The sequence below is a fragment of the Oncorhynchus mykiss genome, chromosome 18, assembly GCF_057628025.1.
Source record: "Oncorhynchus mykiss isolate SJ-2025 chromosome 18, ASM5762802v1, whole genome shotgun sequence".
Classification (NCBI taxonomy): Eukaryota; Metazoa; Chordata; class Actinopteri; order Salmoniformes; family Salmonidae; genus Oncorhynchus; species Oncorhynchus mykiss.
This window is the reverse complement of record NC_143039.1, coordinates 58,797,778-58,820,359: the sequence shown is the minus strand read 5'-3', so window position 1 is coordinate 58,820,359 and position 22,582 is coordinate 58,797,778. Positions and strand designations below refer to the sequence as shown.

General features: G+C 42.5%; 2 protein-coding genes across 2 annotated transcripts; both read left to right on the top strand.

Moving 5' to 3' along the window:
- The first annotated feature begins 273 nt into the window (after positions 1 to 273).
- LOC110496449 (ankyrin repeat and MYND domain-containing protein 2) lies at positions 274 to 11,573 on the top strand. Its single transcript, XM_021572366.3, has 10 exons — positions 274 to 427; positions 1,211 to 1,275; positions 2,275 to 2,413; positions 2,640 to 2,738; positions 2,967 to 3,127; positions 5,702 to 5,916; positions 6,194 to 6,329; positions 9,097 to 9,225; positions 9,371 to 9,476; positions 11,307 to 11,573. Exons 1-10 carry the CDS (start codon positions 361 to 363, stop codon positions 11,471 to 11,473), a joined length of 1,284 nt encoding a protein of 427 aa, XP_021428041.1. The 5' UTR covers positions 274 to 360; the 3' UTR covers positions 11,474 to 11,573.
- A 4,539-nt stretch (positions 11,574 to 16,112) lies between these two features.
- LOC110496450 (sclerostin domain-containing protein 1) lies at positions 16,113 to 18,539 on the top strand. Its single transcript, XM_021572367.3, has 2 exons — positions 16,113 to 16,459; positions 17,454 to 18,539. The coding sequence occupies exons 1-2, from the start codon at positions 16,264 to 16,266 to the stop codon at positions 17,936 to 17,938; spliced, it is 681 nt and encodes a 226-aa protein (XP_021428042.3). The 5' UTR covers positions 16,113 to 16,263; the 3' UTR covers positions 17,939 to 18,539.
- Positions 18,540 to 22,582: the final 4,043 nt, after the last annotated feature.

The window sequence follows — 22,582 nt, the reverse complement described above, 5'->3', positions numbered from 1 at the left end:
AGAATTAAATATACCAAACTATAACATTAACATATAGGATATTTCCCCTCCAAATACATTTATTACAAGCTATTAAAATTGTAAAGAGGAATAAGAACACATTTATGCATTTTAAGTTAGTGAGTGGACAATCTGTCACCTCTTTTCTTCACTTAGTGGTGTGGTCCAATGATGGTTTAACTTCCCTTCAATTACATATTTATTATACATTTGGTCAAGGCCATCACCTTTTACTCTCGTCACGCCTGTGCCTGCCAAGTGGTGTAACGATTTTGGGATAAACACACATCCACAGCAAGATATTGTTCGTCAACACTTGTGAATTGAGAAAATATAAATACAATTTTAACAACAGAGAGAATGGCTGCTCCCAAGAAAGGAGATCTTTCAGCAGCTGAGCGAGAAATATTACAGGTTATTGCTGCAGGTAAGTTTTTTTTTTGGCTGACTTTGTAAACACTTTTCTGTTATTTTCCTTTGTTCAATGCTGTTACAGTAATGTCTTAATTTGTCACACAAATATTACTTGTTGTATTACTTTTTTATATTACTTTTAGAAAATACAATTGTTATAGTTTTTATTTCACTCAATGGTCATGCTCCCGTTATGGTCATTCCACTTCACTCCCTCAACATTTGTGTGGTCATCACTGCCACAGTTGTTTTTATGTATATAATGCTATTTCTATTTACAGTGTTGTTTTCATTTTCATTATATTGTTTCACTTAGTCCTGCATGTTGGAGCTCGAAGCCTAAGACTTTTATTGTACCCTGTAATCACACCTGTAACCCTATACATGTGACTATTAAACACTCTGAATCTGAAAATATGATCAAACAAATTCTTCAGGCATTAATGCATTATCAGTAGGCTACATTTTTGATGTAATAATGTTATAGTAATAATTCCAATACTTCCCATACATCACCAACACACATTATGACATTTCGCTACACTCGCATTAACATCTGCTAACCATGTGTATGTGACAAATACATTTGATTTGATTTGATTTAAAACATTTTATACCAAACTGCTGGAGGGCACCTGTTTTTCACATTCACAGTGTCTTGCAAAAACCTCATTGTACCTATGGGGAGATAAAGTGAAATTGCACAGATCATTTATACAAATTGCATGATATATTGTTAATGAGAGGTATTGCATGTTTCATTTTATATCTAAAATCTCTATTCTGTGTGAACCAGGTGATGTGCAGGAGGTTGCACGGCTGCTGGGGTCCAAGGACGTCAGAGTCAACTGTCTGGATGAGGTACTGTATGGATGAGGTACTGTTTGGATGAGGGACTGTATGGATGAGGTACTGTCTGGATGAGGTACTGTATGGATGGGGGCTATTGAGTCTTGTCGTTGAAAACTCTGACAAAGTTACCTGTGTTGTTTGTGTCATTAGTTAATGCTAAGATGAGATTTGTCATTCTCTTGCCCAATATATCAGTGTACAAGTTAGCTTACAGCAATTCATACACTAGCCACGATATCCCTGAGATTTAGAACAGTAAAACACATAAATGTCACTTAAAAGTCTATTTCACAAAAATCCTTTACGCATGACCACTAATAGTTTTGACATAGTCTGACAAACCTATAGGGCGTTAATGACACAAAGTAAATAGTGATGTTATTGGGATGGTGTAGCCATGGAGACATATATAACATTCTGTGGGTGAAGGCCTGCAGCATATGTTTTCCATTGTTATGTAGACATATGGCTGAGACTCTTGAGTGCAGGATGTAAGTACTCCAGCCACTAGATGTAACCCACAGACTACTTCAGACCACGTCTGTGTGTATATGTGTGTATGTGTATGTATGTGTGTTATGTGTGTGGGTGTGTGTGTGTGTGTGTGGGAGCCGGATGTAAAAAAAAAAAAAAAAAAAGTGGCACAAGTGTGTTCAGTCTGTCAAAATCAGATGGAGCAGCAGATCTTGATCTCTATATGCGCACTCAGTCTCAGCCTGGCCTTATAACTCTATACAGTATAGCGCTGACATAATTGTCACGTTTGAGTATTATGTGGATAAACATGTAACAGTAACTGTCTCTTCCTGCCTTACTTCCATAGCACTTTATTTTACAGTGCAAAAAGTACCAGGTATTTACTATGGTAATTAAACGGTCATAACCAATGATTTACGTGTTTGTTTCTTTAGTATTCATTAAAAGAAGCTGTTACAAGTTGGCTACCAGGTGAATGCCAGTAGAATCAGCACCCTAAATGATAGTATGATCCTTTCTGTCTCCCCTCAGTATGGAATGACTCCCCTAATGCACGCAGCATACAAGGGCCAGGCAGACATGTGCAGTCTGCTGCTCCAGCACGGGGCAGACGTCAATTGTAATGAACATGATTATGGATACACAGCCCTCATGTTTGCTGGACTCTCAGGTTAGTCCAGGGCAGGCATCCTTTTTCATACAGCATATACTGTAATTTAGACAATATTTTGATATTGGTCATATTTATTTGAAGGGTACCTACAAAAGGACTTCATAACACATTCATAATCCATAAATAACTCATTTATAAGCACCATATAATAATTTAATAAACTTAATAAACTTAATATTTTAATAAAATAAATTGGACTCTGCCATAACTTGCCCTATCCCAGGAAAGACAGACATAACCTCCATGATGCTGGATGCGGGTGCAGAGACAGACCTGGTCAATTCAGTAGGTCGCACGGCTGCTCAGATGGCTGCTTTCGTGGGTAAAGAAGTGATCGCCTTAAACTTCTTTCACACAGTCTTTTCCTGCAAATACCCAGCTTTTTTGTGACTTTTTCTGAATAGGCTGAATTGAAAACCAAATTAACCACAGCCCTGATATCAGTCCCATTGTCCCAAACTTTTGGGTTTATTATGATGATTATGGAAATTAAGATGATGATGATGATGGTGATGATAATTTTGATGATGACGATTGTCTCACCTCTCAGGCCAGCATGACTGTGTGACAGTGATCAACAACTTCTTCTCTCGAGCGCGGCTCGAGTACTACACTAGACCCCAGGGGCTGGAGCGAGAAGCCAAACTGCCTCCCAAACTGGCTGGACCTCTTCACAAGATCATCATGACCTCCAACCTCAACCCTGTCAAGGTGGAGATGTTATATTCTAAATTGAATTCTAAATGGTTCCTATCTAACTTTTTAAAAACAATCCTCTCCTTAAACCTCTGTGCATTGCACACTCTATGAGATTGCTTTTAGTGCAAGTGTTTATGTAAAATAGAGAATTAAAATGCATTAAAGAGACCAGAGTCATATGAACTCATGGATAATATTTGTATGTCTCTGCGTGCAGTTGGAAAGAAGTTGAAGATAGTTTCTGAAGCTATTTCTAACTAGAGTTAGCGCAATGACTTGAGGTCTACAGGAGCAGCTAGTAGAAACGACCATCAACTTCCTTCAAACTGCCCCAGAGACATACAAATGGTATGTATATATTAGATCACCTGACTCTGGGGAAGTGGAGTGGCTTGATCGTGTTGTTAAGACACTTCAGATGGCCAGGATAGTTTCCAGGAACCCAATAGGCTTTGGTTTACTCAGTTTCTCCAGTAGTCTAAGGCTGCTTCCCTGAAATGGCACCATATCCCCCATTTAGTGCACATTGATATCTTTGGCAATAATGAAAGTGGGGATGGGTGCACACTTGATATTATCATTTTGTTGGGGGGTAGGATGGAAGGCTGATTTGTTATGGAATACCCAGCTGCCACCACCTTCCCCCCAAGTCCCCCTATTATTTTGTAATTCAACTATGGCTTGGATAGCCTAGTGTCCTTTTGAATTCCATTCTCTGCATGATCAACCCTCACCCGCTGCAGGCTGCAGTCACACTCCCGTGGTGCCGCTGCCCGCTTTAGATCTGTCTAAATCTGGATGTGAACTCAGGACACAGAGAGGGTTGCCACTAACACTCTCAGACCTCTGCTATATCAGCCTGCTGACTAAAGTCATGGTTAAAGTTTGAAGCTTTATTAGTCGTATGTACAGGATATACATGGAATACACCGTCTAACGAAATGCTTACTTAAAGTCATGTTGCGGTCGGGGCAGTGCACCAATGTACAAGAAAAGTCTGAACTGTTTTGGCTGTCTAACCAACTGCACACACCTTGTGGCTGTCATACGTCGGTTAGATTGCAACTTAGTTATTGCTAAGTATTTTTCCGAGACAGTTATGAAGTCATAGGAGCGTGTGTTTATTCAGTAGCATTGCAAAGTGACCAGTCAGTACGTAATCTATAGTTTCTGCCACTGTGTCACTGTGATGGATACTGATTCTTTACATCATAAGACTTCAGTTTGTTGAAACATGGCATTGGAAAGTGTCTTTTTGTTTGATGTGTGGAATCTCTTCTCTAGAACATGAACTGAGACATTCATATCCCCTAGCCCTATGGCCCCGGTCTCACAGAGTAGCCTTCGCTATGGGAGTTCAGCAGGATACATAGTGTTATAGTCTTAGAGTATAGAATAAACAGCAAACTAGGAATACTGGGATATGATGGAATGGCGCGTGTGGTGAGGAGCAACCAGGCCTCTTTCTTTCTCTTCCTTCTTTTCAAATTGTGGGGTCATTAGATATTAGCGTTGTACTCTGTTACGCACGCCTCTATGAAGAGAGAACGCAACACCCTGCTACAACTAAACTCTCCGTGAAGCGAAAAAGGTATGACTGTAGGTGCGAGTAAGAATGACAACAGACAGAATGTGGTACCGTTTACAAGGACTTTATTCCTTTACACGGTAATATGGGGAAAAGGGGCTGGACGGAACCAAAGCAAAGAAAGTAAATCTCAAAGCCCCCCCCCCTCTCCTATCTTACCTGCCTACCCACTACTTACCTAATTTAGCACCACCTGGTGCCCTAACCAAAATACAGGGGGTGGTCCGCCCAGGTCTTACCTAGTGTGCCTAGACAGTGAATATACTACGGGTATATGTATGCCCGCGGGCCTCTTGCCTAAACACTCCCAAGGTGCCTTCCCCTTCCCCCCTGGGAACAAATGAAACAAAATATTAAACAATTTCACAAACAAACTAAGGTCATCAAATAAGCTCTACCTGAGCAACAAACTCACAGAACATACCAACAACGAACTCCCAGCAATGAACTCCCAGCAAGATCAACCTCTAGCAAAAACTCTCTATCACAAACAATCGCTCTGCAATGACCTCAGCAAAATCTCTATCACAAACAATCGCTTTGCAATGACCTCCCAGCAAATCTCTCTCAGTAATCCCTACCTCCAAAATCTCTCTCTCCTGAACAGAACACTGGCTTTTATATAGCTTCAGAATGAATGTAACTGGAGACAGCTGTGTCTTGACGAGGGGGCGGGGTCAGCTCTCCAATTAGCCCTGGAGTCGACCAATCAGCTGCTTGAGGGATTTCAGGAAGCCATTTCCTGAAATAAAACACATGCAAATACACAAACTACAACACATAAACTGGGGAACGTAACATCTTCTTCTTCCTCTCTCTCTCTTTCTAAATTTATCTTTCTAACTCTCTATCTCTCTCTTTCTAAATCTTTCTTTCTCTCTCTCCCTCTCTCTCTCTCTCTCTCTTTCTAAATCTCTCTTTCTAACTCTTTCTTTGTCTCTCTTTCTAATATTCTCTATAACACTTCACACCTCCTCCACACCTCCCCCCTTTCTTAGCTGGTGATGCTGGTCAGGGAGAACCCTCTGCTGGTGGACGTGGGAGCATTAGAGAAGTGTTACCATGTCATGGATCTGCTGTGTGAGCAGTGTGTGAAGCAGCAGGATATGAATGAAGTCCTGGCCATGAAGATGCACTACATTAGCTATGTGCTGCAGAAATGCATGGCCTTCCTTCTGGACCGTGATGACAAGCTAGATGTGCTCATCAAGAGGTGTGTGTGTGTGTGTGTGTGTTGTGTGTGTGTCACTCTCAGTACATCATCTTGTTTTTCTTGACAGTGGTTGATTTGATTGATTGATTGCATTGCTGGCATTCTAACCGGTAACTATCCAATACATTTTTCTGTTATTGCACAAAATTCTGAGACTAACCATTGGGTACGAATTGTGTTTCATAGTTTATTTTTAGTGCTGTATATTGCATGAATATTGTATGTAAACTGCATAGACAGTTCTTTACATTGATTTAATTTGTGTCTCTTCTCTCAGCCTGTTGAAGGGGAGGGATGGAGATGGTTTTCCTCAGTACCAGGAGAAGTTCATTAGAGACTGCATCAGGAAGTTTCCCTACTGTGAAGCCGCACTACTACAGCAGCTGGTCAGGAGCATCGCACCAGTGGAGATTGTGAGTGAGCTTCCTGTCATTCATTGATTCAAACTTTCCTTTGACTTAGGTCTTATCCAATGTAAGGCTCCTCCTATGGACTCACTTATGGACTCACTTAATTAGTCCTCTCGGGAAATTAACCAATTGAAGATTGATTGGGTTGCGCAACATTTTTTAAATTATACATTTATATATTAAAGGGGCAGTGCAGTCCAAAATGTGATTTCCTGTGTTTTATATACTGTACATTTCCACACTATGAGGTTGGAATAATACTTGGAATTTTTGAAAATTACGATAATACCCTGTTAGTGTAAGAGCTGTTTGAAAAGACCGCCTGAAAGTTCAGCACGTTTTGCATGGGTGGAGTTTTGGCCTGCCTGGTGACATCACCAGGTGGCATAAGTTAAAGTTAGCCTTGCAAAGCCACCTGATCCCGCAAGCTTACATTAAAACGCCAAGGTAAAGTAACTGTCCAGTGAAAATCTCACTTTTTTAAAAGTTCAGATTCTGTTAATTTATACACAAATGATGTTGTTGACTAATCCTCTACTCGTATTTGTGGCCAAAACATGAATAGGACTTTTTTTTAAACACTTAAAAAAATCCACCTCAAACTTGTATCTCAAACAGACCGTTTCAAAATTGATTGAGAATATATCAATGAGCTGACCAATCAGTGGTCTACTCGCATTAATATTTTTAATGACCGGTATACGGCCACACCATTCTGTAGTTCGGGTCTGCCCACACCATTCCAACACAGAAAAGTTTATTTTTAACATACTTAATTATCATTTTTTGTAAGGAAAACTATTTCACTCTATATTGAAATTAATTATAGGTCATATTTCATAGAAATCTGGAAACACTGGACAGTTACTTCAATAGACCAACAACAAATAAAGTTTCAAACATCTCTGCCAATAACAGCTAGTTTGAAGGTTACATACAGTGCCTTCGGAAAGTATTCAGACCCCTAGACTTTTTCCACATTTTGTTAGGTTATAGCCTTATTCTAAAATTGATTAAATAGTTTTTTCCCCTCATCAATCCACACACAATTTTTGCTAATTTATTAAAAATAATAAACTGCAACATTACATTTACATAAGTATTCAGACCCTTTACTCAGTACTTTGTTGAAGCACCTTTGGCAGCAATTACAGCCTCGAGTCTTCATGGGTATGACGCTACAAGCTTGGCACACCTGTACTTGGGGAGTTTCTTCCAGTCAAGCTCTGTCAGGTTGTATAGGGAGTGTTGCTGCACACCTATTTTCAGGTCTATCCAGAGATGTTCGATCAGGTTTAAGTCCGGGCTCTGGTTGTGCCACTCAAGGACCTTAAAGAGATGTGTCCCGAAGCCACTCCTGCGTTGTCTTGGCTGTGTGCTTAGGATTGTTGTCCTGTTGTAAGGTCAACCTTTGTCACAGTCTGAGGTGCTGGGACCTATAGAGCAGGTTTTCATCAAGGATCTCTCTGTACTTTGCTCCATTCATCTTTGCCTCGATCCTGACTAGTCTCCCAGTCCATGAGCTGAAAAACATCCCCACAGCATGATGCTGCCACCACCATGCTTCACCGTATGGATGGTGCCAGGTTTCCTCCAGACGTGACACTTGGAATTCAGGCCAAGGAGTTCAATCTTGGTTTCATCAGACCAGAGAATCATGTTTTTCATGGTCTGAGAGTCTTTAGGTGCCTTTAGGCAAACTCCAAGCAGGCTGTCATTTGATTTTTACTAAGGAGTGGCTGCCGTCTGGCCACTCTACCATAAATGCCTGATTGGTGGAATGCTGCAAAGTTGGTTGTCCTTCTGGAAGGTTCTCCCATCTCCACAGAGGAACTTTAGAGCTCTATCAGAGTGACCATCAGGTTCTTGGTCACCTCCATGACCATGGCCCTTCTCTCCCGATTGCTCAGTTTGGCCTGGCGGTTCCAAACATTGGTGGTTCCAAACTTCTTCCATTTAAGAATGATGGAAGCAAATGTGTTCTTGGGGACCTTCAATGCTGCAGAAATGTTTTGGTACCCTTCCCCAGATCTGTGCCTCGACACAATCCTGCCTCGGAGCTCTACGGACAGTTCCTTCGACCTCATGGCTTGGTTTTTGCTCTGACATCCACTGTCAACTGTGGGACCTTATATAGACAGGTGTTTGCCTTTCCAAATCATGTCCAATCAATTGAATTTACCACAGGGGGACTCCAATCAAGTTGTAGAAACATCTCAAGGATGATCAATGGAAACAGGATGCACCTGAGCTCAATTTGAGTCTCATAGCAAAGGGTCTGAATACTTATGTACACTGGAGCAAAAAAGTATTTAGTCAGCCACCAATTGTGCAAGTTCTCCCACTTAAAAAGATGAGAGAGGCCTGTAATTTTCATCATAGGTACACTACAACTATGACAGGAAAAAAAAAGAAAAAAAAATGTAGGATTTTTAATGAATTTATTTGCAAATTATGGTGGAAAATAAGTATTTGGTCAATAACAAAAGTTATTGCAAAAAACTCCTAAACAATCCTAGCAAAATTATCGCTTGAGAAATCGATTTTTGATAAGAAACTATTTTTGTTTCTTTTTGATTTTTAATTTAAAACAATCACAGTAAGGTTGTAATTGTTACCCAGAAATGATTTGGTATTGAGATAAAAATGGCTGCATTGTACCTTTTTAAGGAGTTCATGATCATGTTCAATGAATTCAGACTTTTTTGACAATTGATGTTCGTAAGGGAATGTTTACTGTTCAATGTTCCACTGCTTCTCTTGTCTCCAGGGTAACGACCCGACAGCATTCTCGGTGCTAACCCAGGCTCTCACGGGTAAGATGGCCTTCATAGACGCTGAGTTCTGTGCTACGTGTGGAGAGAGGGGGGCCGAGAAGCGATGCTCCCTCTGCAAAATGGTACGAAAACCACCTCCGACCACAAGCACAGTGCTTCTCTCAATCATTTCCCTCTTTATTACTTAATGATAACGCTCATGAATACACCATTATGAATGCCTATAAAATGATTAATAAATGCTTCCTATTACTACTACTACTACAGGTGACGTACTGTGGCCTGATGTGTCAGCGACTCCACTGGTTCACCCATAAGAAGATCTGTAAAGGACTGCAGGAGAAGGATGCCCCGAGGCTGAGGGAGCTCAATGGTAAACTACACACTGTTGAAAACACATACAATATACAGTGGGGAGAACAAGTATTGGATACACTGCCGATTTTGCAGGTTTTCCTACTTACAAGCATGTAGAGGTCTGTCATTTTTATCATAGGTACACTTCAACTGTGAGAGACGGAATCTAAAACAAAAATCCAGAAAATCACATTGTATGATTTTTAAGTAATTAATTTGCATTTTATTGCATGACATAAGTATTTGATCACCTACCAACCAGTAAGAATTCCGGCTCTCACAGACCTGTTAGTTTTTCTTTAAGAAGCCCTCCTGTTCTCGACTCATTACCTATATTAACTGCACCTGTTTGAACTCGTTACCTGTATAAAAGACACCTGTCCACACACTCAATCAAACAGACTCCAACCTGTCCACAATGGCCAAGACCAGAGAGCTGTGTAAGGACATCCGGGCTAAAATTGTAGACCTGCACAAGGCTGGGATGGGCTACAGGACAATAGGCAAGCAGCTTGGTGAGAAGGCAACAACTCTTGGCGCAATTATTAGAAAATGGAAGAAGTTTCAAGATGACGGTCAATCACCCTCGGTCTGGGGCTCCATGCAAGATCTCACCTCGTGGGGCATCAATGATCATGAGGAAGGTGAGGGATCAGCCCAGAACTACACGGCAGGACCTGGTCAATGACCTGAAGAGACCAGTCTCAAAGAAAACCATTAGTAACACACTACGCCGTCATGGATTAAAATCCTGCAGCACACGTAAGGTCCCCCTGCTCAAGCCAGCGCATGTCCAGGCCCGTCTGAAGTTTGCCAATGACCATCTGGATGATCCAGAGGAGGAATGGGAGAAGGTCATGTGGTCTGATGAGACAAAAATAGAGCTTTTGGTTTAAACTCCACTCGCTGTGTTTGGAGGAAGAAGAAGGATGAGTACAACCCCAAGAACATCATCCCAACTGTGAAGCATGGAGGTGGAAACATCATTCTTTGGGGAAGCTTTTCTGCAAAGGGGACAGGACAACTGCACCGTATTGAGGGGAGGATGGATGGGGCCATGTATCACGAGATCTTGGCCAACAACCTCCTTCCCTCAGTAAGAGCATTGAATATGGGCCGTGGCTGGGTCTTCCAGCATCACTACGACCCGAAACACACAGCCAGGGCAACTAAGGAGTGGCTCCGTAAGAAGCATCTCAAGGTCCTGGTGTGGCCTAGCCAGCCAGACCTGAACCCAATAGAATATCTTTGGAGGGAGCTGAAAGTCCGTATTGCCCAGCGACAGCCCCGAAACCTGAAGGATCTGGAGAAGGTCTGTATGGAGGAGTGGGCCAAAATCCCTGCTGCAGTGTGTGCAAACCTGGTCAAGAACTACAGGAAACGTATGATCTCTGTAATTGCAAACAAAGTTTTCTGTACCAAATATTACATTTTGCTTTTCTGATGTATCAAATACTTATGTCATGCAATAAAATGAAAAATAATTACTTAAAAAACATACAATGTGATTTTCTGGATTTTTGTTTTAGATTCCATCTCTCACAGTTGAAGTGTACCTATGTTTAAAATTACAGACCCCTACATGCTTTGTAAGTAGGAAAATCTGCAAAATCGGCAGTGTATCAAATACTTGTTCTCCCCACTGTACATACTGCAGCTATACTACAGTGTACTATAGTGCTTCAGACATGCTTTTTAACCAAGGAATTGGCTTAATCTGGATTCGGTATACCGGCCTCTATAGTCTACTTTACTACTGTAGCTTGTTACGTACTTGTGGCTTTGTTTCGCCCTCTAAGGTCAACTTTAGACTGTTTTACCCCTCTCCTCTTTATCCTGGGCCCAGATGAGGAGAGTGACATGGTGAAGGAGACAGCCAGCTTCCTGGCAGAGCTGTGTTTGAAGGCAGAGGAGCGCATGGTGTCATCAGGGTGTCCCGGTCCCTCAGCGCCAGACCAGCTGAACTGTCCCTCCACATCCTCAGAGGGACCACCATCCTGCAACCAGGAATGAGATGGACTGCTGGTGTTCTTTTCTACTGGGTAGTATTGATTCATTGATGAATGTTACTGATTGGCCAGAGTTCAGTGATATTAATAATAAAGTTTTATTGAATATTAAACTGAATTGATTACATTCACCTGATGTCTGAGGTCTGAATCAGTCCCTGGTTAAAGGAGAATGATTTTTTTTTAAATCAGCAGTACTACTGATTGGCCATGATGTCCAGATTAGAGAGAAAGGGGTTAGTGGGGATGAATGCTTTACCCAACAGGCAGCTGGACTGGAGTCTAAGGAAGGATTGTTACTATGGACCCAATGAGGTCTATTTGTCTAGGGGAGGCTGAAGTATACAGGGTGTGCATATGATGTACAGTCTATTGGCTGTGTTTATACAGGCAGACCAATTCTGATATTTTGCCAATAACGGGTCTTTTAACAAGTCAGATCAGATCTTTGGCCAATAATTGTGCAAATGATCACTATTGGGCTGCCTGTGTAAATGCAGCCATTGAGTTGTATTTGGATTAGCTGTGGTGTTTTCTTTTTTTTGTTCTTTGTATGTCGTTTGAGCAATTCCTTCTCTTATTTAAAATGTAAGCCTTGAATATTCTTTAATGTCTTGAAATAACAATTTCATCCCTCACTGTAGTCATTTTAAAAATGCGCTCATGTTGAAATGGGACCACCTTATTGAACAATACATCTCATGTTATTTAGGTATGGCCATGGGTAGAAAACACAATATTAAGGGCTTCTTTATGCGTTATTGTTAAGTTGTGTATTCCTGCTATAATTTGAACATATTATCATTATTTCTATGTTCCCTTTGTTGACACAGATGTCTTACCAGTGATGTATCAATACCATTCCATGTCACAGAGTAGAATGATGATCCAATAATGATCTGACTTTAACTCTGGCAAACCCTTTACACCTAAGTGGCTTTTGTGTTGGTTGACAGTTTTACATTTTCAATTACGTCAATAAAGAGTGCCTTAAAAATTCTCCTTCATTGTCCATTGTTGTTATGGGGATATGCCCATATTTGTTTGGACACTAGATGGCAGCTTTCCCCTTTACTACCATGCATTGATGATGACTGGTAATATAGCTACTGCACTCTGTTGGCAATGTTCAAAGGGTACTGAAGCATGATGGTCTTTTTGCTACAGCGATAGTTCTATACAATATGCAGTCAGACTTTTTCTCTACAGAGAGTGAGCATGAAACAGAGCTCATTCTAATGACAAATTCTCACAGTGTATGCAGTGACCTTCAATTCTTATTCATGTATCAGCCAGTCATGAAGACAAAAGTCCTTGATAAACAAATACGGCTACATCTCTCAATTACTCCATTGTTTACCTTTTTTGTTGGCGGCCTCCTCTTCGTTGCTATGCACATCTTCCAGACTGTCTTTAGCACCACCTATGTAATAACACTGTTTCCACATCCCCCCCCATCCCTCTGTTTCCCCAACCACCCCATCCTTCTGTTTCCCCATCCACCCCATCCTTCTGTTTCCCCATCCACCCCATCCCCCCTGTTTGTCCATCCACCCCATCCCTCTGTTTCCCCATCCACCCCATCCCTCTGTTTCCCCATCCACCCCATCTCCCCTGTTTGTCCATCCACCCCATCCCTCTGTTTCCCCATCCACCCCAATCTCCCTGTTTCCCCATCCACCCCATCCCTCTGTTTCCCCATCCACCCCATCTCCCCTGTTTGTCCATCCACCCCATCCCTCTGTTTCCCCATCCACCCCATATCTGTTTCCCCATCCACCCCATCTCCCCTGTTTGTCCATCCACCCCATTCCTCTGTTTCCCCATCCACCCCATCCCTCTGTTTCCCCATCCACCCCATCCGTCTGTTTCCCCATCCACCCCATCTCCCCTGTTTGTCCATCCACCCCATCCCTCTGTTTCTGCATCCATCCCATATCTCTGTTTCTCCATCGCTCCCATCCCTCTGTTTCCCCATCCACCCCATCCCTCTGTTTCCCCATCCACGCCATCTCCCCTGTTTCTGCATCCACCCCATCCCTCTGTTTCCCCATCCACCCCATCCACCCTGTTTCCCCATCCACCCCATCCCTCTGTTTCCCCATCCACCCCATCCTTCTGTTTCCCCATCCACCCCATCCTTCTGTTTCCCCATCCACCCCATCTCCCCTGTTTGTCCATCCACCCCATCGCTCTGTTTCCCCATCCACCCCATATATCTGTTTCCCCATCCACCCCATCCCTCTGTTTCCCCATCCACCCCATCTCCCCTGTTTGTCCATCCACCCCATCCCTCTGTTTCCCCATCCACCCCATCCCTCTGTTTCCCCATCCACCCCATCCCTCTGTTTCCCCATCCACCCCATCCGTCTGTTTCCCCATCCACCCCATCTCCCCTGTTTGTCCATCCACCCCATCCCTCTGTTTCTGCATCCATCCCATATCTCTGTTTCTCCATCGCTCCCATCCACCCTGTTTCCCCATCCACCCCATCTCCCCTGTTTCTGCATCCACCCCATCCCTCTGTTTCCCCATCCACCCCATCCACCCTGTTTCCCCATCCACCCCATCTCCCGTTTCCCCATCTCCCCTGTTTCTGCATCCACCCCATCTCCCCTGTTTGTCCATCCACCCCATCCCTCTGTTTCTGCATCCACCCCATCCCTCTGTTTCCCCATCCACCCCATCCCTCTGTTTCCCCATCCACCCCATCTCCCCTGTTTGTCCATCCACCCCATCTCCCCTGTTTCGGCATCCACCCCATCTCCCCTGTTTCTGCATCCACCCCATCTCCCTGTTTGTCCATCCACCCCATCTCCCCTGTTTCTGCATCCACCCCAACTCTCTGTTTCCCCATCCACCCCATCCCTCTGTTTCCCCATCCACCCATCTCCCCTGTTTCTGCATCCACCCCATCCCTCTGTTTCCCCATCCACCCCATCTCTCCTGTTTCTGCATCCACCCCATCACTCTGTTTCCACATCCACCCCATAATCTGTTTCCCCATCTACCCCATAATATGTTTCCCCATCTCCCCTGTTTCTGCATCCACCCCATCCCTCTGTTTATCCATCCACCCCAATCATCCTGTTTCCCCATCCACCCAATACACCGTTTCCCCATCCACACCATCCCAACAAAGAAAATCTACCTGCTTAATTAACAATATGGAATGAGCCTGGACAATTTTACAGTGGATTTATTTTCACTGCTATCAAAGGAGGGAACATAGCTGAGGAGACATTGTGGGAATTCATTGTCAAGGATCCCTGTGAAAGGAGTGAAAGAGAACCCTGGTTCTTAGGGGCACAGAGTTGGCAGGATGAAGGGATAGATGGAGGGATGGAGGGATGAAGGGGTAGATGGAGGGATGAAGGGATAGATGGAGGGATGAAGGGATAGATGGAAGGATGAAGGGATAGATGGAGGGATGAAGGGATAGATGAAGGGATAGATGGAGGGATGAAGGGATAGATGAAGGGATAGATGAAGGGATAGATGGAGGGATGGAGGGATAGATGAAGGGATAGGTGAAGGGATAGATGGATAGATGAAGGAATAGAGAGGGATGAAGGGATAGAAGGGATAGATGGAGGGATGAAGGGATAGATGAAGGGATAGATGAAGGGATAGATGGAGGGATGAAGGGATAGATGAAGGGATAGATGAAGTGATAGATGGAGGGATGAAGGGATAGATGAAGGGATAGATGAAGGGATAGATGGAGGGATGAAGGGATAGATGAAGGGATCGATGGAGGGATGAAGGGATAGATGAAGGGATAGATGAAGGGATAGATGGATAGATGGAGGGATGAAGGGATAGATGAAGGGATAGATGGAGGGATGAAGGGATAGATGAAGGGATAGATGAAGGGATAGATGGAGGGATGAAGGGATAGATGAAGGGATAGATGGAGGGATGAAGGGATAGATGGAGGGATGAAGGGATAGATGGAGGGATGAAGGAGGAGATTGGAACCTTTCTATTGTTCTCTAATTTGGGTAATGCATCATACATCGTGTTGGTGAGATCACCTGAAGCACCTGTCCTGCAGAGATCACTGGATCCGAGAACACAACATGAGATCTACAGTGTTCAATAGCTCTGGTCCAGGGCATTAGCGAGTTCACTCTGGGATCACTCACTATCGCCCTGGACCAGAGCTAAGCACTCAGCTGGCGTGAATGCAGTCTCCAGCTGACCTCCCTTGCTAAACCAAATCAATCCGTTCAGACATGGAATAAAATATGAACTTGAACTTACAAATCATCATGAAATAGACTATCAAAGGATATGCCTCTGGCATACAACCTTTTTGGCAAACTCTTTTATTGTCTACTTATAATTTACAATAGTGTAATCATGAATCAATTATTTACACAGTTAACTGGTCAACAAACCAAAATGAACTGTCTATGACAAGCCGTTATAAAGGTCTCGATCGTGTTTTATCCAGTGACAGTGTCCTATCCATAAGGGAAAGCAACATTCATCAAACTATATTGGCAGAAATATATATTACTTGTCTGTGTTGACTGACTGGTAGGTAGGCTCTACATTGGAGGAGTACACACAAAAAAACGCATTACCCTTTGCTTCAGTGGGCGTAGCTATGCGTGAAAACGCCTAGTTGATTCATAAAATGTACGCACTACATGCGCGCTGTGTCGTGCCAAGACAAGGGGCGGGTATATAAGCGACTGAACGACAAGTAACATCATAACGACACAACTACCTACCTACCGACCTGTGTCTATCTGTACTGCGGAGTGCCTACGGAGAGTTGCAGGGATGCTTCTTACCACGAGTGTGTTCCAGCTCGCGCTCTTCTGCCTTCTTATAAGTAACTGTCAAGCTGCCAAGAACAGCGACACGGAAAAGTTAAACGCTCAGTTGATCAGTACCGTCCAGGATACACCGAGTAGTAATGTATCAATGAATCAAGCACGCAACGGAGGAAGGCGTTTGACCAGCGCTGCGCGGAAAGGTGAATTGCATTTTTATGCGCATATCAAATGTATTGATTCGACGATTCATATAGATTCATTGATCCTGACATTTGAAATTACTCCATTCCTTATATAGGCACATTTTCCATAGACATGAATGGGACTAAATGAAAATGAAATATAAATCATAGACTTGTGTTTGAATGGGAGAAAGAATCAAGAATTTGGAATTGTGGTGGACCTCTTGTCAACTCATGCTGTCTTTCAAATCAAATCAAATCCAATTTTATTTGTCACATACACATGGTTAGCAGATGTTAATGCGAGTGTAGCGAAATGCTTGTGCTTCTAGTTCCGACAATGCAGTAATAACCAACAAGTAATCTAGCTAACAATTCCAAAACTACTACCTTATAGACACAAGTGTAAGGGGATAAAGAATATGTACATAAAGATATATGAATGAGTGATGGTACAGAGCGGCATAGGCAAGATACAGTAGATGCTATTGAGTGCAGTATATACATATGAGATGAGTATGTAAACAAAGTGGCATAGTTAAAGTGGCTAGTGATACATGTATTACATAAAGATGCAGTAGATGATATAGAGTACAGTATATAAGTATACATATGAGATGAATAATATAGGGTATGTAAACATTATATTAGGTAGCATTGTTTAAAGTGGCTAGTGATATATTTTACATCATTTCCCATCAATTCCCATTATTAAAGTGGCTGGAGTTGAGTCAGTGTGTTGGCAGCAGCCACTCAATGTTAGTGGTGGCTGTTTAACAGTCTGATGGCCTTGAGATAGAAGCTGTTTTTCAGTCTCTAGGTCCCAGCTTTGATGCCCCTGATCATGCCGAAGTTCCTGTCAAAACAAATCTTTATGAGCAGCAAATGGAATAATCCAAAAGCGCAAACTGCAAACTAAATCAAATTCAAGTATTTGCAATGTCATATAGATAATGCCATGCAATATGTATCTGACAGAATGTAACACTCTCTCCTCCCCTCTCAATCACAGAGCAGGGTCAGGCACAGAGCCAGGTGGGCTGCAGAGAGCTGCGTTCCACCAAGTACATCTCAGATGGTCAGTGCACCAGCTTGAACCCGGTCAAGGAGCTGGTGTGTGCCGGGGAGTGTCTTCCCTCCCACCTACTGCCCAACTGGATCGGCTCCGGTCCCGGCTACACCGGAAAGTTCTGGAGCCGCAGGGAGGCCCAGGAGTGGCGCTGCGTCATCGACCGGACCCGGACCCAGCGTATCAGCCTGCAGTGTCAGGACGGAAGGTCCAGGACCTATAAGATCACTGTGGTTACTTCCTGCAAGTGTAAACGCTACTCCAGGCAGAAAAATGACTCAGGGAATGGGAAGTCAGAGCTGGAGGTCAGGCAGGCCCAGGGCCAGGGCTCCACACTCCAGGGGCCCAAGAGGAGGAAGGGAAAGGAAGGGAAGAATGGACGTTCTGGGCAGGAGGACTGGGCAGAAGAACAGCCTAAAAAATACTGAACTGAGCCCCCTGGTCAGGAGGGGGCTCTGTACACCTCTGAGGGGTTGGAAGGTCTCTGTGCCTCCACTTCAGAAACAACACCAACAGACACTAGTTTTGTTTAGAAGGCAACAATGTGTTTGCTGTATTTAATGCAGCTATATTGAGAAGGCTATGGAATGATTCCTCAGACAGTGCAACTGGTTTGCCAAATATTGACCACTGTGGATGTGTTTGTGTATGTATGCATTTTTGTATGATAGAATGAGACTAGTTCAAATCGCACAAGAACCGCATTTGACAGCTAAGATGAGGAGTTCTCTCAACAGATGAATATGTTGTCCACATCATAATGTTTAGATTAACAGAAAAAGCCAGAGTATGTATATAAATAGTGATTCTATACTCTGGGTTACTTTTTAATGTATGTCAAAGATGACTATGACAATGTAATATATTTTTGTATGTGGATAGCTGAACTAAATATACATAAGTTCATGTTTTTATATATTTGCTAGATTCTATGTAATCACTTTCAGGACAAATTGTGTCTCAAATTATTTGCCTTGGATAATGAAATAAATCATGTCTACTATGATTAGATCACTGATTGAATATAAAGAATGACTTTTCTTTAATAATTAGTATAATATGTTTTTGACTTGTCAATAAATTGTGCTTTAATCATTAGTAATTAAATGCTTTGAGCACAAGGCCACAGACAGAGGAGCTATAACTTCACAGGAAACAGGAAGTCAGTAACAACAGATGTATTAGCCAGTAATAAAATGTTATATTGAGTCTAATACAAGCTCTACTCTCTGCCGGAATCCCCTCTCCTCCAGGCTATTGGGTCTGTTCCAGTCAGCGGCTACATGTTAATACCAAAATGAGCTGTCATTAAAATTGTGGTGCAAGTACCATGGGGAAGTTATGCTTTCCTCAAAGAGCATTGGGAACGCTTGATATTTGTAGTTTGGGGATGACAGCTCATTTTGGTATTAGGACAGAGTGGTTCTAAACCTGACAGTACCAGAGTAGTACAGAGTGGTGCGTTCCATGAGGGAGAAGCATAGGGAAATCATGTCTGTGAATCTCAGAACGGAGCTTGCGTCATTGACACAATAATACAAGGCTTGTAAAACTTCCTCTCTGTAATTATCCCTGATTACATATTCTCCTCCTGAGTAGCAGTGATGCTGTAAGACCACCTAGCTTTATTTATTACCGTAACTACCACAAACACGCTGTAAGAAACACCCTTACAAGAAACAGAAAGTGATCCACAGGTCATGGGCCACGTTTCAACTCGTATTTGCATAGTCAATCTGCAATCTGCAATCACATCTCTTTCTCTCTCTCTCTCTCTCTCTCTCTCTCTCTCTCTCTCTCTCTCCCCATCTCTCCCCATCTCTCCCTCTCTCTCTCTCTCTCTCTCTCTCTCTCTCTCTCTCTCTCTCTCTCTCTCTCTCTCTCTCCCCATCTCTCCCCATCTCTCTCCCTCTCTCTCTCTCTCTCTCTCTCTCTCTCTCTCTCTCTCTCTCTCTCTCCCCATCTCTCCCCATCTCTCTCCCTCTCTCTCTCTCTCTCTCTCTCTCTCTCTCTCTCTCTCTCTCTCTCCCATCTCTCCCCATCTCTCTCCCTCTCTCTCTCTCTCTCTCTCTCTCTCTCTCTCTCTCTCTCTCTCTCTCTCTCTCTCTCTCTCTCTCCCCATCTCTCTCTCTCTCTCTCTCTCTCTCTCTCTCTCTCTCTCTCTCTCTCTCTCTCTCTCTCTCTCTCTCTCTCCCCCCATCTGTCTCTCTCTCTCTCTCTCCCCATCTGTCTCTCTCTCCCCATCTCTCTCTCTCTCTCTCTCCCCATCTGTCTCTCTCTCTCTCTCTCTCTCCCCATCTGTCTCTCTCTCTCCCCATCTGTCTCTCTCTCTCTCTCTCCCCATCTGTCTCTCTCTCCCCATCTCTCTCTCTCTCTCTCTCTCTCTCTCTCTCTCTCTCTCTCTCTCTCTTTCTCTCCCCATCTCTCTCCCTCTCTCTCTCTCTCTCTCTCTCTCTCTCTCTCTCTCTCTCTCTCCCCATCTCTCCCCATCTCTCTCCCTCTCTCTCCCTCTCTCTCTCTCTCTCTCTCTCTCTCTCTCTCTCTCTCTCTCTCTCTCTCTCTCTCTCTCTCTCTCTCTCTCTCTCTCTCTCTCTCTCTCTCTCTCTCTCTCTCTCTCTCCCCATCTGTCTCTCTCTCATATACTTTCTTGACATGGAAAGTAAAACACGTACATTGTCAAAGTAAACATATAACAACCATGGTCAAAGACAGGACTATACTAGACTGTTAGTAATAATAGGCTAATCTGAATAATCACACTGTATTTGTCTCTAGCTGTCCCTCAGGTCTTGTCAGGAGGCCGCAAATGTGGCTGCCAAAACACAGCATTTAGTTTTTTCACCAAGTATGTATTTAAATGTATCTTTATAATTTAGGCTTTCAAATTCTTTGTATTGTTTTATAATTTAGGGAAGAATGTATTTCTTATGTCAGACTATCTGTCACAACTTGACAGAAAATGCAGCTCTGTCTATAACTCTTCCTGAGGGCAGAATGAGTCTATACATACAGTAGTCAGTATCAGTCAAAGTAGTCAGATAGCCTGTCACCTTGTTAAGAGCCAAATAGCATTTGGCAAGTTTACTTCAATTTTTTGTTGTGTCTTTCCAATAGGTGATATATTTTTATTTTTGCTTTGTGAAAATTTGGTTGGGCCATATTTTCTGAGTGTTGTCCTGAGGCTTTGTTGGGTTTGTAGTGGTTAGTGAATTGAGCCTCAGGACCAGCTGTCTGAGGGGAATCTTCTCTATGGTTACCTCTTGGCAGTAGAGGGCTTTGTAATGGTAAGAGTGGTTTTAAATTATTATAAAACTTAGTGGCTCTTTTTTGGATATTAATCATGTATATCTAATTTGATAGATATTTTAATGGCCTAGAAAGCCCTCCTTGCTTTGTCTTTCAGTTCCTTCACAGCCAGGTTGGAGTTCCCTGTGGAGCTGATTTTTTTGTCCCAAATATGTGTAAGTGTTTGTTCTCTGTCAGTGGAGCCCAGTAAAAATGTATCTCGGTTTCACTGACATAGAGATCGTTTCTGGAATAAAGTTAGTTTTTCATTTGATTGATTGGCAGGGCCCAGGTCTAACAGAACTGTTGCAGATGATGTCATTGTTGCTGTAGCCCCTCTTTTTTTGTGGGACAGCAGTACCAGGTCGTCTGCATACAGGAGGCATTGTATTTCTGTGTTGTTAATAGTGAGCCCGGTAGATGTTGATTGTTTTAGTGTTTTTGAAAATCCATTCATGTATATATTAAATAGACTTGAGCTCACATTGTTCCCCTGTTTCACTCCACGGCCTTGGGAAAATAAATGTGTATGTTTATTTCCAATTTTGACTGCACATTTGTATTTGTATACATTCATTTGATGACATCATATGGTTTTCCATCCCCACCACTTTCAACACATTTGAGAAAAATGCCTTCATGTCAAATTGAATCAAAGGCATTTTGGAAATCCAAAAAACAGGATTTTGTTTTAGTTTTGATTAAAAAAGGTTTTATAAATTAGGGTGTGTAGGGTATAAATGTGGTCTGATGTTTGATCATTTGGTAGGAATCCAATTTGAATTTTGCTCAGGACATTGTCTTTATTGGCTAATTCAAGAATTTGCAGTTTTTCAGATATTTCTTTTTGTTCCAAATTCATCTTAATATTTCTATATACACCAGTTCTTCAAAGTGAGTGTTATATAGGTCACTTTAGGATTGCCAATTCATTCTTCTTTGTGGGGTTTGTTTAGGGAGTTCCAATTTTCCCAGAAGTTGTTTGAATCAATGGATTCCTCAATGTCATTAAAATGGTGTCTCTTGTGGTGTCCATTTTTTGTTCCTAGAGTCTGTTTGGATTATTTTAGGGTTGCCTAATACTGCCTAATATCCTGGTTGTCTGGTTTTCTATGTTTTTGGTTGGATAGATTCCTACGTTTTCTTGTTATAGATTTGCCATCATAATCAAACCATTTTGTCTTTTTTAATTAGATAAGGATGCCAAGTTGTAAAAAAAATTAAAAAAAATAAAAGTTTGTGTTTTGTACAGCCAAATTTACACTGCCATTATTTTAATGATATGTGTGGGCCATAAAGTTGTCTAGGAGGGATTACATTTTTTGATTGCCAATTGCTTTCTGGTACTTTTCCATACTATTCTTAGTCTATCTATAGGACTGATTGGTCTTGTGTAATTTACTGTGCTCTTCTCCCTGTTTAGATATGCTGTAATTTGTCTATGGTCTGATAGTGGTGTTAGTGGGCTGACTGTGAGTACTGGACCTAAGTCTGTGATGACATCATCTACAGTACTACTGCCAAGAGGTGAGTTGTATGTATGCATACCTCCTAAAAGAGTCTCCTTGTAGCCTTCCATTGACTACATACAGACCCAGCGTTCGATAGAGCTGCAGTAGTTGGTTCCCGTTTCTGTGGTAGTTTTGATCAAAGTTCTTCCTGGGGGGATATGAGGCCAGAGGAATGCTGAGGTTTGTAGTTATGTGTTTGTCTCCCTGTGTGCTAAAGGTATCTGGTTCTTCTCCAGTCCTAGCATTAAGATCAACACAGATCAAAACATTTCCCTG